Below are 16,922 nucleotides of genomic sequence, written 5' to 3'. Positions count from 1 at the left end.
TTCTTTCTGTTTACAGATGCAATAAGACTGTCTGAACAACAATAACGTAATCATGTATGTATAAATGCAGTACTTACAGAAACTATTGATTATGAACTTGATATGTCCTTAGCTTAAATGTCAGTTACATTGTAATAAAAGCGGATCGTCATCATATAACGCATCTGTCAAAGTAACTATATGACGTTATAACACATTTAACGTCTGTTACATAGTAATTATATGAGACTGTCATCGTATAATATAACATCGTATAACACGTCTAGCACAAAACATATTTTAAGGATTAGGCTGCATAAAAAATTAAATGTTTCTTGGGCACATTTATTTCAAAAGTGACGAGGGCGGAGCACAGTTTTTTTCTATTAGAAATACAGCTTGGGAAGTTTAGCACGTGTTAATGAGTTGTAGGTTCAGTCACACTACTTCTTACAGACAGGTGAGCGGGACGCGGCCAAGTCAAAAATACTTTTTTAAATGGCAATAAAAAATGTTACGCGCACAAGTACAAATGATGCGCCCATGCCAGAGAAACATTTCACTCGTTTTATTCAATCTTACAACATACTGCAACGAAATGAGATTTGGCGTTTTAAGCTCAAATCGAAACAAGAATGGATGGTAATGCAACTATGCACTCCAGCTATGCACCGTTTGTGCATTCACATAGGAATGCTTTCACTGTCCATGTACTCGGATGTTGACGCACATGCAGGAGCTGTGAGTGAGTGAGTGAGTGCGTGAGTGAGTGAGTTTGATTTGTGCCACTTTTTTAGCAGTATATCAACAATTTCACAGTGTACCCAAGTGGGGAATCGAAACCGGGCCTTCGGCGTGTTACAACTACTAGGCTAGACCAACCTCGCCAGGAACATCAGAACAGAAGTCGAGACATTCCCACGATCTGTTTATTGATTGAACTATGAAAATTATTAATAACAATTATTTCTTTGTGGACAGACAAAGCATTTTTCACGTGAATTCGCGGAGAAAAGCTAAAACAGAAAACGACCTGCATTTTCCACATTCCATACCGAAGTACATTTCTTTATTAGTGAAATGAGAGGCCGACAGACGATCACGTGGTGGTTGTTGGTGGTTGAGGTGGTTGTGGGGGCCACGGTGGCTACGTTGGTCAAGCGGCTGCCTTTGTGTTTTGGCGATACTTGACTGACTAAAAAGGTGTGGGTTTGAATCCCGGTTTGGACTGTACCCAACAAAAGTTCTAGGATCTACTTTACTGAGCAAGTGTAATCCGAAATATAACATTTGCTACTCTTTGATGTGAATAACCATACGATGCAATGGTCGTAGCAAAACACGATATTTGTTTATATTTCTACATTAACACTCAAAATGCGTGTGTGAAAATCTCTCCCTCGCTTTTACTTTGTAACATATGAAAGCATGTTGTAATGCCAATCAAAATCACCGGTCAGCAGATCATGGCGAAAAAAGGGGACACAACTCTGATCAGACGACCTACACTAATAGCCCGACAGGCCCTGAGGCGGACGCTAACTCCATTCATGTCCAGCATTGTCCCTCTTGACGATGGAGACAACGCCATGGTTGTCACATGACCCAGCTCCTTGCTTCCCGTGATACGCCAACCCGACCATCTTATCGTCGTGACCTCCAGCTAGCGCACTCACCCGCAGCATACCACTGGAGGGGGTACTGGAGAAAAGTAGGCTACAGACCTCGATGACACAGCCACAACTCAACCATTCGTATGACGCCAGATGCCAGATCACTTTTCGTTGGTAGAGGTGTCCAACTTTTACTGCTACCACAAACACGTTGATATAACTGACGAGCTTCCATCAGCTGGTAGCATGGATTTTCTTCGGAGAGCTGTCGCAACCAAACAACATCGATTATCCCATTTAGAAGATGGGGCCTCGTCTTCAAAAGGTATTGATCATTTCAGTTTATTGATTTATGAATTGACTGCTCTGGTGAAATGATGATTTTTTAAAACTTGTAAACTCCAGATAAAACAGCTGATAACAGTTTATTATTGCAATTTCATTTTTTTAAAAATTATGCCTAGCAACTGAATAATAGATATTCTTTGATCTTCACAGTTCATTACGGTCCAGCTAAAAAGTCTGTTTGCAGCGAAAACGTGCTCATGAATTTGAATTTAAACAAAACAGTAAATGGAGTGAAAATGGAAATTGAAAATAAGATTGTGAATCCCCACATTTTTACTTTGTCAGCTGAAATTTCAGAAATTTATTCAACTTAGGATATAAGTTGTTTAACAACCAATCGTAGTTTCAAGTCGCCATTATTTGTTTGTATTTCAAGGAGGGTATGCACATTAAATAAAACACAAGAACGAGTTGGGTTGGTCTGGTACCCCCCCCCCCCCCCCCCCCACACACACACACACTGTCCCTACATGCCACTACTCCTACAACTTATAACAACATCGTGTACGGTCTGTTGCATTGCTAATCCCCTGGCTGTTACCTGTTCCATACAATGGACTAATCCACTTAAGAGACATAATAACACACAACTAATAGATTGAGAGAATCATTTAAATGAGGTTGACAGCATCATTTGTCATCATCAAGATTTTAATGATGATTAACAATAATTTGTCATCATGATTAGTTCATGAACATTAACAATTAGCAACTTACTTTCAACTGTTAACAAACTATATACTGTCCAATTTGTAAACCTGCTCTGCTCACTAGAGGATTATCTTTCATCATGCTACCAAACCAACTTTTATCTAATCCCAAATTTCCTTGACGCATAACACTAAACAACAGAAAAATCCCTCTCTTGATCTCATCTCTATGCTTTATGCGTTAATCTCTCTTTGGGCCAGTCCATTTTGCCAGGCAGGTAAATGCCGTGTGTTGTTTCAACTCTCTGTTAGGGTGCTGGGGTATAGAGATAGAGGCATGTTGGAGTTATGGGGTACAAGGTTGGTCTATGTTACAGCTCGTCACATACCTCACATGTACATGTATTTGTTTGTCTGTTCCAACTACTGCGCTTACCACGTTGTAACACAAACCATTAATATCGTCTAGACATGTATATCACCAGGCCTGGACAAGTCAGTTGATACTGAATGAAGATGTGCGCCATCATGATATCGAACGGTATATAAAGCATGTATAAAGTATAACCATGCGTTAACTACCCACGTTGGGTCATTCATTGTGTTCCGCGGTATGGTGAATATTCATTGCCTCAAAGCTGTTTCTGTATCTCGCAATTCCTCTTAAAATGTGAGTACACGATCTCATGCAGTAATGTGATAGCGATGAGCACTGAAAGTTTGACAATATGATTACTAGTAACATGGATATGCTACAATTGAGTTAATGTGCGGCACTGTGTCAATACATGGGCTGGGTTTTGACCTAAAGGTGCGTTACAACCAACAGCTTCGGCATTCACAGATTCCGTAATCACAGGGGTCAGCTGTAACAGCCTCATTCAATTTCATCACCACCACCACCCCACCTCCCAACCCCCACTCCATCACCCTATCCCTCCTCCACTCTAGGGACAATGTTGTGTATGTTATTTCAATCGTTGGCGTGCATGTCAATAGGCTATTTCTTTTGAAAGAGTGACTGTATTGTGATAGTGGATGCTCGAGGGTTTCTAATCACTGGAACAAATTTGGAACCACGTCGTGACAATGAGTGAAGTTGAAAGGGGATTACAACAATGACCTGGAATAATCAGGTCCATTATAACCGGAGTGACCTGTTTGATCAGGTCATCATGTCGCAGATCCGTGAAGGTCCCGGGGTAGAATAGGCCTTCAGGAACCCATGCTTGCCATAAAAGGCGACTATGCTTGTCGTAAGAGGCGACTGACGGGATCGGGTGGTCAGACTTGCTGACTTGGTTGGTACACGCCAGTTACGCAGATCGATGCTCATGTTGTTGATCATTAGATTGTCTGGTCCAGACATTTATCGATTATTTACAGACGGCCGCCATATAGCTGGAATATTGCTGAGTGCGCCGTAAAACTAAACTCACTCACTCACTCACTTCACGGTCCGTGTTTCACAAATTTCTGGAAAATGTTTTTTTTTTCTTAAAAGAAATGTATATAATGTGAATGAGTGAGATTAAAACCCATTTTCTTTACAACAGAATAACATTTTATTTATCCTTTATTCGTAGAGCAAGGTTTTATGTTGGTAGAAGTTGCGTTGTCAAGCACACAAGAAGGCATTTGACCTCAAAATGACCTCAAAACGAAATGATATGCAGTGCCTATATTACTACAAGGTATATTATTGGCCATTAAATATAATACATCATATTATTGAATAAACAGTGGCTTCACTTTCACGTCATGCGGGGAAACATCCTAAAATGATTGATATAAATATGCTACATAATTAGCAAGAAATAAATGTGACTGATATTTCACTCAATGCATTGATATGGTTGCATGGTAGTCAATGCTAACCCTATTGGCAACGTTTGATTGCGTAACTCCACACGCGAAGACAATGAGAAAATAATCTTGTTTAGAAAGTAAACAAAGTTTTGAGATGACAATAATATTCCGATGCTGAATTATTATGTCGGATAGGATAGGATATAGGACATTTATATAGCGCTAGTGCATGCTCAAGGCGCTGGTATTTTTCCCGCGATCACTGGATGTCAATCTCAACAGCACATCGTATTTCAGTCTCAACTCCCTGGGGAGTATACGACTCTTGCTGTCACTTGGTGCCACCGAGTTTTTTTGAGGCTCTCTCATCTTAACGAGGTACCCATTAACAGCTGGGTGGACTGGGACACGTACATAGGCACAATACTTTGTCCAAGTTCACTGCAACTGGGTGTTTGCACGTATTCATGTGGCCACCATCTGGTCATATGATGTTATGTTCTTTTAAGTGCACAGGGTTGTGAACTGTACACTAGGGGTTGTGACAACACTGAAAGAATCTGCATACAAAGTTGACACCAAGGTTTTTACACCCGGTCACAGGTGGGCTCGACCCCGACACCTCAACCTCGTTTGATCACTAGCCTGGCGCCTTAGCCAGCTCACCCACCTCGCGAGCGAATATGCTATTACCCATCAGTAACTCTTTACAGATACACTGGATAAAGTGACATGAGACCATAGTAGGATTTTACTGTGTTCCGAGAAACATGACGCAGACGAGGGACCCTGGTTTCTTTACATCCGGTGCAGACATTTTGTAATGCAGCCGGAAGGAAGCCGAAGAATGCCGAGGAGAGCCGATCACTGGCAAAGTTCTGTGCTGCTTGGTGGAGAGGTCAGCGCTGGTCAGTGAGCATGATAATGATCGCCACTCATTTCCTCCAGATGACGCAGTGATACTGAGCACAGTGGAAACCAATGGAAACCGAGAAAATGATACCGCCATTTCGTAATGTAGCATAAAATGGCAGGAAAGATCTGTTGTTAACGGCAGCAAGTATTAAATAAAATGGAACTTTGAATTTAGCAATGATCTAGAGACAAGTTTGACAAGAAGACCAAATAAGCAAGTTACAATTCTAAATACACACATCACTTTAATATAATACATTTCCTGAGGGAAGTACATGTATTTTACAATGAGTACATGTCATTTGTTCTTGCCATTGGGTGCAGGTTTGGACAATCACAGATGAGTGACATTGTTTCAGTATGGCACAGAAAGAACAACTGATGACAGCGGCCCAAACACTTGTTTTGAAATTTGATTTATCAAAATTGAATAATAATGTGTTAATTTGAAAACCACACACACTTACCTATCCTGCTAACAACACAACTATACTTTGGAACCTATTACAGAAGACCTAGCAGCAATCTGAAGGTAAACCGGGGTTCTTACCTAAAATACAATCAAGAGGTTAAGATGGCTTGTTGTCACCTAGACAGTGCAGACAGAAAGAGAAAGATTTCGAGCTTGGGGGTCCCACGCTCCTTCTTACCCTTGTCATGTGACAAAATCGCCTCTGAGGATTGGCTGAAAAACCTGTTGCTATGGGACCCATGACACCAGTGCCGGAGCCTCCAAACCTCATCAGACAACAGGGAAGGAGAGGAATATTGAGTTACTTGTGCAAGGGCCCGAGACAAAATATCCAGCCATTACAGTAAGATTATGGCTCACATTTTACATGTATGCTTCAGAGGGAACATATTACATGTGCTGCGTAAGTGAGTGAGTGAGTGAGTGAGTGAGTGAGTGAGTGAGTGAGTGAGTGAGTGAGAGTTATGGGTTATTATTCCTTCCATATCGGAGCAGAAGCCATGTGTTGATGCCAGATCGCCAGCGTGACAAACGACGCTACATCCACTCGCCCATATTCTTGCACAAAATGCATCTACCTCTGACTGAAATACTTAATTCTTTTGCAGATTCCTTATCTACAGATGACGATAGTACATCAAGGAATGGAATATTTCATATTCCGCTGACGTGCAATATTGAGATGACGTCGCTCTCATCCTTAACATCTATGTCGTCGATGACGTCATCCAACTACTCTTCCAGGGAAAACAGTCCTAAACTTCATCCAAAGAAAGTTTCATTCTCAGATGACATTGTCTTCAATGAACCCGACGTTCCCCATTTTTCTGCTGACGACAAGATGTCAATGGACTCTTCAAAGGAGGGGAGGCTGCAGACGAACGGACGTTCACTAGCGGAGGGGAACTTGACGTCGGGGAACAGGTCACGGAAGGAAGGAAGCTTGATGACCGAGAGACGATCATTGAGCAAAAAGAACTTGCAAACTGAAATCTCAGAAAGACAGTTTGAGGATGAGAGACGAATTTCGACCGAGAAGTTTCAGTCGGATGATGATTCGGACTCAGATTCGGAATCGGAGAGTCAGTTTCCCGAGAAATTCCGTGCTGTATTGTTTAATAAATTTGGAGCTAAGCGGTATACAGGGCCTGCAATCAAAGATGCCAAATCCATCTCCCATGTGTACAAAGGTGCTGTATTGGTGACTGATTTCCTGGATAGCAAAGTGGTTCTTTATGAAAGAAGTGGTAAGGCACGGCGCACCTTCATGACAAAAGACAGCTCAGAGCCTTGGTGTGCGACAATGACGCCCGACGGACACGTCGCCGTGACGTTGCGACGTCAGCACTGTGTAGCGTTGTGGACAGATGACGGCACGTCAATGGAAGTGTTCGGTGGCGGTTTGTTACGGTGTCCCGCTGGTTTGGCGGTTGACAAAACTGGAAGGGTCTTTGTTGCAGATGAACAACTCAGTGATGTATTTGCATTCGATCAGGAAGGAACGCTTTTGTTCAAACTGTCAGATTTTCACCAAGCTGCCTTCAAACAGCCTCGATATGTTTGCTGTTCTCATTCTGGTCGTATCATCGTTGCTGATTCGGGTAACCACTGTGTGAAGGTGTTTGCTCCTAATGGAAACTTCCTGTTCAAGTTTGGGTCTTATGGGAAAGCGAACGGCCAGTTCAGGTTTCCTTACGGTGTGTGTGTTGACCAACACGAGAACATCATTGTCGCCGACCACCACAACGACAGAGTGGTCATGTTTTCTGCAACGGGACAATACATCCAGGATCTTGTAACACCTGTAGCTGGACTGAGAAGTCCATGTGGCGTTTCCGTCAGATGTGCGCATAACCGGAAATTGTACGTTACGCATGGCGAACTTCGAGCTTCAGAAGTGATCGTATATAAACTGATAACTATGGACTCAGAGCTCAGCATCAACGTCAAACATTTTGTTTAGTCGGGATCAGTTTCTGAAATGACGCACAGAAAGTTTTGTTAGATCAGTGAGCGAGTTTGAGCTGGGAACATTTCAGCATGTAGTTAAATTATTGTATTTGTGGGGAGATTCAAACACAAGGACTCCGACGCGCACAAAACATTAATCTGAATTGGAGAGATTGAATGAGTTGAAATTGGTGTTGAATTTGGCATATACGCCTAATATTTTGTGTACTCAGGACCAGTTTTTGTATTTATGGCGAAGTACAAGCACAATGACGTCGACGCACAAAACGCTATAAAAGTAACGGGGGTGAGGCTTAGGTGTAGTTTTGTCAGTAATATTCACGCCATCTGGCGGCGGATGAATATCAGACATTGGCTTCCACACGACTCCGCCGATTACTTATTACGTCAGTGTGGAGATCCAAAGTTACCTCCCCTCTCCCGTACACCTTTAACTTTCATGTCAATTAGCATACTATTCGAATAAAGGGCTCGTATTATAAAGTATATCGTTATATTATTTATTTGCCAACTGCTTATTTTGTGATAGTGTTGTATCGTCCTTGGAGTGAGTGAGTGAGTGAATATGGTTTTACGTCGCTTTTAGCGGTTTTAATATTCCAGCAATGTCACGAAGGGGGACACGAGAAATGGACTTCACTCATTGTATCCATGTGTGGAATCGAATTCGGGTCTTCGGCGTGACGAGCGAACGCTTTAACCACACGCTATCCCACCGTTCTTCGTGCTTGGAGGCCAGTGGATATACGAGTGGATGTCAATAAGTTTTGAGCCTTGAGCATTTTTCATATCCTGGTGTCACAGCCTATGGTACGACATTGAACCTTGGGGTGTAGCTGATGTGATATATAAGTTTTAGTATCCTACTCTCAGGAGTTATTGAACAGCTCACATTGACAGAAAGAGACCACCCTCACGGCAGCGAAAATGAATAAAATTGAGTATAGAGCAGTAATTAAGCTTTTAGTTCTTGAAGGAAACTCGACGAAGAACATTGAAGAAAGGCTTTCAGCAGGTTATGGGAAGTTTTCCCCTTCATCTGCTACCATCAAACGATGGGTCAATGAATTTAAGCATGGTATAGAGAGTCCAGGTCGCCCAACAACAAGCACTAGTCTGGAAAACTTTGACACAATGCATAGACCTGTGCTGGAAAATCGTCGAATCACACTCCACGAGTTAGAGGAGACCACAGGCATTTCACATGGATCCACCGAGACAATTCTTCATGAACATCTCGTCATGTCTAAGGTGTGCGCAAGATGGGTGCCAAGAATGTTTACAGATGAAATGAAGCAAACAAAGGTCACCATAAGCAACTCCATGCTGACCAGATACAACAAGAATCCAGAAGATTTTCACTTTAGGATAGTAACCTGTGATGAAACCTGGATCCACCACTATGATCCTGAGAGCAAACAAGAATCCATGGAATGGAAACATGTCACTTCTCCCAGGACCAAAAAGTTCAAAGCCTGCAGGTCAGTGCAGAAGGTAATGGCGACAGTCTTCTGGGATAGCAAAGGCGTCACCCACATAGATTACTTACCAAAAAGAAGAATAATGAATGGGGAATATTACGCTAACATGTTGAGGCAAGTGCGACAGTCAATCAAGGAGAAGCGCCGGGGCAAAATCAGATGTGGTATTCTTCTAAATCAAGACAATGCTCCAGTACACACCTCTCGCGTTGCAGTCGCTGCTGTCCAGGAATGCGGGCACGAAATCTTGCCGCATCCCCCCTACTCTCCAGACCTGGCACCAAGTGATTACCATCTGTTCCCAAATCTCAAGAAACACTTGCGTGGTCATAGATTTCAGGATGATAATAAGCTTATTGCTGCTACTGAGGCTTGATTTGAGGACCAAAATGGCGCCCTCTACAGAGATGGCATCATCGTCTGGCAGAAAAGATGGAACAAGTGTCTTGACTCACAAGGGGACTATGTTGAAAAATAAATGTGGTTCATACCAATATTTTGTGTTTTTTCTATGCAAGGCTCAAAACTTATTGACATCCCCTCGTATGTATCCAAATCGACATGCATCGTTGAGAGAGTTTGGTTTGTGTTCGGTTTTCAACGCCACTTTTAGCAGTATTACAACTGTAAATAATGTAATCTTGAAAACAGTCTAATGATTGACACCATGGGCATCGGTTTACACTGCTGGGTAAGGATGGCATGCATCAGCCAAGTCAGTTAGTGTTAGTTACCCCTATCGACTTACATGTACTCTAACTCAAGGAATCACGTGCTCATGAATGGATAGATTGGAATCTGTTGGGCTGTTGTTTAACAGCAATATTTAAGCTATCTGGCGACAATCTGTAAATATTCGAGTCTGGACCAGACAATCCAGTGATCAACATCATGAGTTTCGATCTACGCAACGATGACATATTTCAAACAAGTCAGCAAGCCTGACCGCCCGACCCTGTTACTCGCCTTTTACGAAACACATGAGTTACTGAAGATCAGTTCTAACCCGGATCTTCACGGGTCTCTTTAATAGTGAACGGATTGTACGGCAAGTGATTTGTATACATCTATGTACCACAGCACTGCCACCAAATATTGTTCCTGTAGTATGACAACAAAAAGAATTATGTATATAATAGCCCATTTATATTGCACATGTATCTATGCTTATTACATGCTCAAAGCGCTGAAATATTATCCTTTGTCAACGAATATAAAGAATATAAAGAGAATATAAAGAGTTGTCTGTCAGGCGTTCAAGGTTCAAATTCAGACTACCATCGTATCATACCAGGAACATATGTATATCATTACACACAAGTAAACTTCAGAAGAAAAGAAAGCGTATACATCACCTTTCGATTTGACAAACGTCATCAAGACATTGCCAAGCTGAGTTTCCGAAAAAAATGCACGTTGAACTATATGGTCTTGCTTGTTTCATTTCACCCATCATCAAACATGTATACTTTCTTTTGTCCGGTAGTGTAGTATATGAACACAACAATGTGTTGTTTATGTTCATGTGGGTTTCAAGGCACGTGTTTGTTACTTTTGTTTTGCACTTTAATGTGACTATGTGTGTCTAGGTATGACGACTAAGTACGGATAGTTATGTCTCTTCGTTGTAATAGGATCCGATGATCGACTTTGATGTCGTTTCTTCTTAATACAGACAAAAAGTCCATCTCGGTGTTGACTTAATTGCAGTTTATCTCGTAACATCTACAGTATGACGTATTTGAGTAAGTTAGACTCGTCAAATTGTTGAACATGATATATGTACAGTGTTATAGCTGGAGACCTTCTTGTTTTCACCGGATGAAAGTAAACAAGCGCAGTTTACACAGGTGGGGGAGGGGGTTTTTGATTCCCCACATGGATAAAATGTATTAAGCCCATTTCTGGCGATATTGCTGTAATAATGCTAAATCGGCATAAAACTAAAGTCACTCATTTACTGTGTTACAGAGACAAGTTGACTTGACTGGGTGCAAATGTTAGTGGCTATGTAACTGAATACGTATATTTTCACGCCGCCTTAAGCGATGGTTTACAAAATGGGCTTCAGACGTTGTACCCCAAAGTCGAACCCAGGTTTTATATGTGACGCGCTTACACATCACCCACTGGGCTACACCTCCACTGCAAGCTTGATATTGCTTCAGATCAACCTCTAATTATTTCAGTTTGTGCATCTGCTCACTCAGTAAGGTCAAGCTTTAACCATCTGGTCCTCCTCTTACCAAGCACGCACTAAGGTGATCGTACCTCACTAGGTAACCCTAGTGCAATGTTAAAGAATGGGAGTTAAGGTTAACGTCAGTAAAGGTTGCTTCGTGAAAGGAGTCCCTGATCTTCATTAACGGCTTTTCAGTGAAACATTGGAAATGCACTGTTCGCACTATTTCATAAAGAAACACAACCAGTATATAAATGGATCTTATTTCAGTAAGATATATATGAAATCAAGTACATGAGGTATAACAGCCTTATTGTAATTGACTGTGTATAGGATATGTTAAAAAGTGTTTACTGATGTTTTTGTTGTTTCCATATTTTGAAATTACATTTTTCCATCCGTTGTGAAATATTCAGAGGTTAAGTGTGCATACATACACACATACATGCATGCATCCATCCATCCATCCATCCATCCATCCATCCATCCATCCATCCATACATACATACATACATACATACATACATACATACATACAGTGTTGAGGATTTCTAAACAGTAGATGGAAAGAAGACCAGGAGGCATTAACGCTTGCATAGTTACAATTTGAATATGCAATAAACTTTGAGGCTTCGTAATATCACACTGTTTGCTTTTCTATATGTAAAGGAGAGATTTTGTGATTTTTCGTGATAGCAACATTCAACGGAATATTATGTTTATCCCTTGAGCCAAACAGTATATTTTCTTTGAACCATCCTAATTTCTGAGCTGCAATTACTTTTTCCCAAATAGGTACACTAATGCCACCATATTCTGGCTGTAGTGACATTACCTCCATCTTTATCGGGTAACACTGCTACAAAGAGGCGTACGTCAGATCGTATTACCTTCGAGAGAAGCAAACAATCTATAGTATCGAAACATCGCAGTCTCGAAATTTTTTATCCATAAAAACTGAGTATATCATTTATGCATTTGCCTGTATAAGTAAGAACTTTACCTGGTTTTAAAACGTGGGTCCATTGCTGATAACATGCCTCAGATTAACATGCACCGTACACAGTATACCCTCTCCGAACCCACCATAGCTTATGTTAACCCTACAATATCGTGAACCAGGTAGTGCAACAGGTACCATGGCAACGGTTTTTGGCTTGGTTCGTTTGTTTGCTTAACGTTAAACTCAGCAATATTCCAAGTACACGGTGTCGGTCTGTAATTAATCGAGCCTGGACCAAACAATCCAGTGATTAAGAGCATGGTCACGTAAATGCTAGCTTGACCATCCGATCATGGTAGTCACCTTCTGCGACACCGATGGTTTGCTGGAGAACAGTTCTGACCGGGATCTGCACGGGTCCCATCGAAACGGGATCGAAACAGCTACTTTCTGGTAAAGGTTCTATCAAATAGACCCCAAATTCTCCCCAATGTCAGTATCAGAGCACAAGAAGGTAACGCAAATGTGCAAGTGGGCGAGTATGCTAACATCGCCTTTGGCAATATTCCAGCATTATCATGCGGGTAATGACGTTGCCTGGCAACTGTTTGTGGTATTCAGCCAACACGGATTAGTTTCCATCGAGTATATTTTTGACCATTGCTCATGTACCAATAAAATCCCATATTGTAGTTGATTGTAGTACCGTTTTCTTTCAATTCAACAGTAACCATATTCAATTATTTTTAACGTTACGGAACCGCCGAATATAAAAGTATCGTTAAGCGTGCAAATCAACTTAACTCTAAGACAATGGTTTAACTACATGTAGATCAATTGTCTACGCATGTCGTTTTCTCTTTCACGTCCCAGCAGTCCATCTGTTCCGCCAAGTAGAGTAACTTCCCTTATCAAAAGAAAGGTACTTTTAACTTAATATTTTAATTTTTACAACACGTTTGTTTTGACTCGGCCTGTGCTGTCTTAATGTTACGAAGTAGAGGCAAAATTACACACAAAGGAATGGATGACCGAAATATTCCCAACAAATGTAACCGTTACTGAGGAAAAGACTCCATTGGGTTAGTGAGGGAGATAAACTTTAGTCTCTCTGGCAATACTTCAACCATAGCGTGGCCAACAGACTCCAAACGAGAGAAGAAACCAGAAACAGTTCCACGGGCAAGTGTTCTCGCTAACTTTTTCGCAATTTGTTTTTATAAAGTTGACAAAATGTGAATAGTATTCGCTACGTCACATTTAGCCATAGATTCTCAGTATCTTCGACCATTTTCATGTTACTAACATTTATTTCAGAGTTACTTCTGTCTGTAATCAACACCTACAAGTGACACACACGAGAGAGATAATTTATGGATGTCAATATATTTTATCCTTACCAACACGTCGTGCCCACGGATTTTCACACTGGTCGATCAGATTACGGGGTACGCATTTACTTTGAGAACAAACAGAAACCCCATAACGTTATACATTCTTAATTACAATTTAACAAATTTTCATCCAAATATTTCAATATTTCCTCTCTCCAGTTGTTTCTCCCGATTGTCGATGGTCAATTCTGACTCGGCCGCCATGTTTATTGGTAAACAGTGACAGCAATATCCATCTTGCCTTTTGTATTTGTATCATTATCAATGTATTATCAATGTATTATCAATGTATTATCAATGCATTAGCAATGTAAAAGGAGATATATCTTTGTCTGTAGTTTGGTATTACCATAACACGAGGGGCAGAACATTGTGTTTATTCCTGAACAGAGCAATGTCCTTCTGATAACTTCTCTGCAACGTGCAAGAAAATGTCTTCCTCACCTTACTGATCTATCGTGTAAAACCGTTTACCGTGTACCGGCAGTTGTAAATGTTCAACATCCATAATTATGCATACTTAATGGGCTTCTATTTGTTCTGGGACTCGTTAGGTGGAGAAGCCTACGTACATTCTACTTAAACGTCAAAAGTGTGTCATAGACACACTCGCATAGCTTGCATTCCAGGATTCACTTACCATTATCTCATGTGTCATCTCCACATCAATTACTCTTTGTTGCATACACACACCTTATTATTATACTCAGCGTGTTTCTGTGTGAAGTCCATTTGTTCCACATTCAGTGTACTGTTTTCGCATATACTTACTGTATGTTACTGACTACACAGCATGCCAATGGTCCCTACCCAGCGGGGCTATGTACTTTTTTGCATGCTTCCAACGTTATAGTGTTGACTATATCAACACTGTACAGTTGCAAATACCTACTGTACTGTTTTGCATTCGTTCAATGTACAAGTATTGCGTATACTCTGACTGTGTATCTTTCTGCTTATACTTTGCATTACATATACTACCCACCAACGGTTTAGACTGAAAGCACTCTTTGTATGCTATGTGTGTGCGTGCGTGCGTGCGTGCGTGCGTGTGTTTCTCTGTGTCTGTGTGTCTGTGTGTGTCTGTGTTAGTGATAAATTTCTCAACTAACTGCCAAAAAGCAAAACTATCGTGCATGTGAACAGCTACGTATTAGTTTTGTTCATATATCGCCAGTTTGAATGATTTTCAGACCTCATAACAGTAATCTTTTCGACATTACGCATTTGTTTTACAATTCATCCGGTCATGTAAACAGTGTCTTTAAACAGAATATTTTGCAAAATCACGTTTAGAATAGCTGACCGAAGAAAATGGCTACATTTACATCACTTTTGATGGATAGTTTATATATATTCATATTTGACAGCCTGGGATGGCAGCTACCCAAGATTCCCCATTAACTGTCACATTCTATACTGTAAATTGGAGTGAATCATGAATACTCCACGTCCATTAAAATCACCATAACAAATTAGAGTAAATGAGTGAGCGGGGAAGATTTTACTCTGCTTTTAGCAATGTTAATGATAGAGGTATATAACAGAATGTACGACTTAAACTAATACACCAGGCATCGACTATAAACGACACTTCCATGGTTTCTCAGCTAGGGTTGCAATGGCCGATGATTTGTCTTTGTATGTGCTTAGTCCACCAGGACTTGATTTTACATTATCAAAACATTTCTTACAGTTGAAAACGTGAATTCAAAACAGTAGGATACGGTCAAGCGCCTAGCTGTAACCATAGCGACAACGAAAATGAAGAAGCTTTTGGAAACTCCTGAGCCCGAGATGCTTGTCGTAAAACATGGTTGACATGAACATCCTGTTGATCAGTGGATTGTTTGGTCCATTCTCGATTACCTACACACAATCGCCGTTTAGGTGGAATATTGAGAAGTACACAAACGAACAAAACATATTACTTTCCTGAAGAATACAATTTGTGAAAATTATACGACCGTTTCAGTCATTTCTAAAATCACACGTTGGAGCTGGGACTGGTACCCCGGATACCTGGAACGGATGGTTAATGAGTTAGACCCGGGTATTCTTCTCAATTTCCGAACCCGTTATGATCATGTTACTAATTGATTAAACAATGTAATTAATATATGATTCTTTCATTACAAAAAAGTTGTATTGTCTTTGAATATTTAGGCATATTTAACGCGCATATAATAAATTTACATCGTTAAGATATTGAAAAACTCAAAATTTTAGCCTCCGAGATGGAGAATATTTAACCATTTCTCACAAATTTGATGTCAGGAATTAACGAAAGGGTATCCGGGTAGGGTAGGGTTGGGTAATAGGAGTTGCAGTACCCGGGAAGAAAATTTCACACACCATACTACATTAACACCACAAAATTTGTTTGTTTGTTAACTCGGCAATTACCGGTATTGGAATTAGATGGCAGCAGTCTGTAAACAATCGAGTTTGTTTCAGTCTCGGACCTATGAAGATCCGGGTTAGAACTGGTCTTCAGCAGCCTGTGCTTGTTCCAAATTTTAAACCTTATTGTAGGTTCAAATTTGAATTCGGATATGACTTTCGAAATACTTAAATTCCAAATCACAGTTTGGTCTACCTGTCATTTTTACACTGTTTTATATGCTTGAACAGCCGACATGTTTATTAGTCCCTGATTCGACTGATTTGACCGGCACAGCTAAACCTCTGCATAATGTCGTATTAAGACACATGCCGCACTTTGGTTTGTGGACTGCATCGTAATTACATTCAAAGTGAGGTTCCCGTAATATTAATGCACGACATGCATGCATGCCACACAAAACGTTTAGTAAATAATGCCGAGAACAGATAAAAAACCAAAACAAATGCGAGCAATATCATGAGTATTGATCCAAACAACTGGGATACGGCTACACGTAAGACACCAAGTGAACTCGCCTACAACGAAATTAGTCCTGCATTAATCCGGGCAAAAGTAGCTTGGTATGTTTGTTTCATTCATAAGTCAGTGAGTTAGTGAAAGAGTGAGTATATAATGCCGTTTTAAGCACTGTTCCAGCACTATGGCTGAAGTAAGTAGAAATCTACTTCACTCGTGTGTTCAAATACACGCACGCACGCACGCACGCACGCACGCACGCACGCACACGACGTCGTTCTTTTCACTCGAAACTACTATTT

At 40.8% G+C, this 16,922-nt stretch overlaps 1 protein-coding gene across 1 annotated transcript; it reads left to right on the top strand.

Moving 5' to 3' along the window:
• The first annotated feature begins 1,591 nt into the window (after positions 1–1,591).
• LOC137291005 (RING finger protein nhl-1-like) lies at positions 1,592–8,240 on the top strand. Its single transcript, XM_067822241.1, has 2 exons — positions 1,592–1,917; positions 6,395–8,240. The coding sequence occupies exons 1-2, from the start codon at positions 1,746–1,748 to the stop codon at positions 7,747–7,749; spliced, it is 1,527 nt and encodes a 508-aa protein (XP_067678342.1). The 5' UTR covers positions 1,592–1,745; the 3' UTR covers positions 7,750–8,240.
• Positions 8,241–16,922: the final 8,682 nt, after the last annotated feature.

This window comes from Haliotis asinina, chromosome 7 (genome assembly GCF_037392515.1).
Source record: "Haliotis asinina isolate JCU_RB_2024 chromosome 7, JCU_Hal_asi_v2, whole genome shotgun sequence".
In the NCBI taxonomy this organism is placed as follows: Eukaryota; Metazoa; Mollusca; class Gastropoda; order Lepetellida; family Haliotidae; genus Haliotis; species Haliotis asinina.
This window is presented reverse-complemented; position numbering and strand designations above follow the sequence as displayed.

Excerpts from the sequence above, each read along its gene's own strand:
- LOC137291005 (XM_067822241.1), top strand. The coding sequence starts at position 1,746 with ATGCCAGATCACTTTTCGTTGGTAGAGGTGTCCAACTTTTACTGCTAC. Across the intron at positions 1,918-6,394 it reads TGGGGCCTCGTCTTCAAAAG|ATTCCTTATCTACAGATGAC; the intron begins GTATTGATCATT and ends ATTCTTTTGCAG.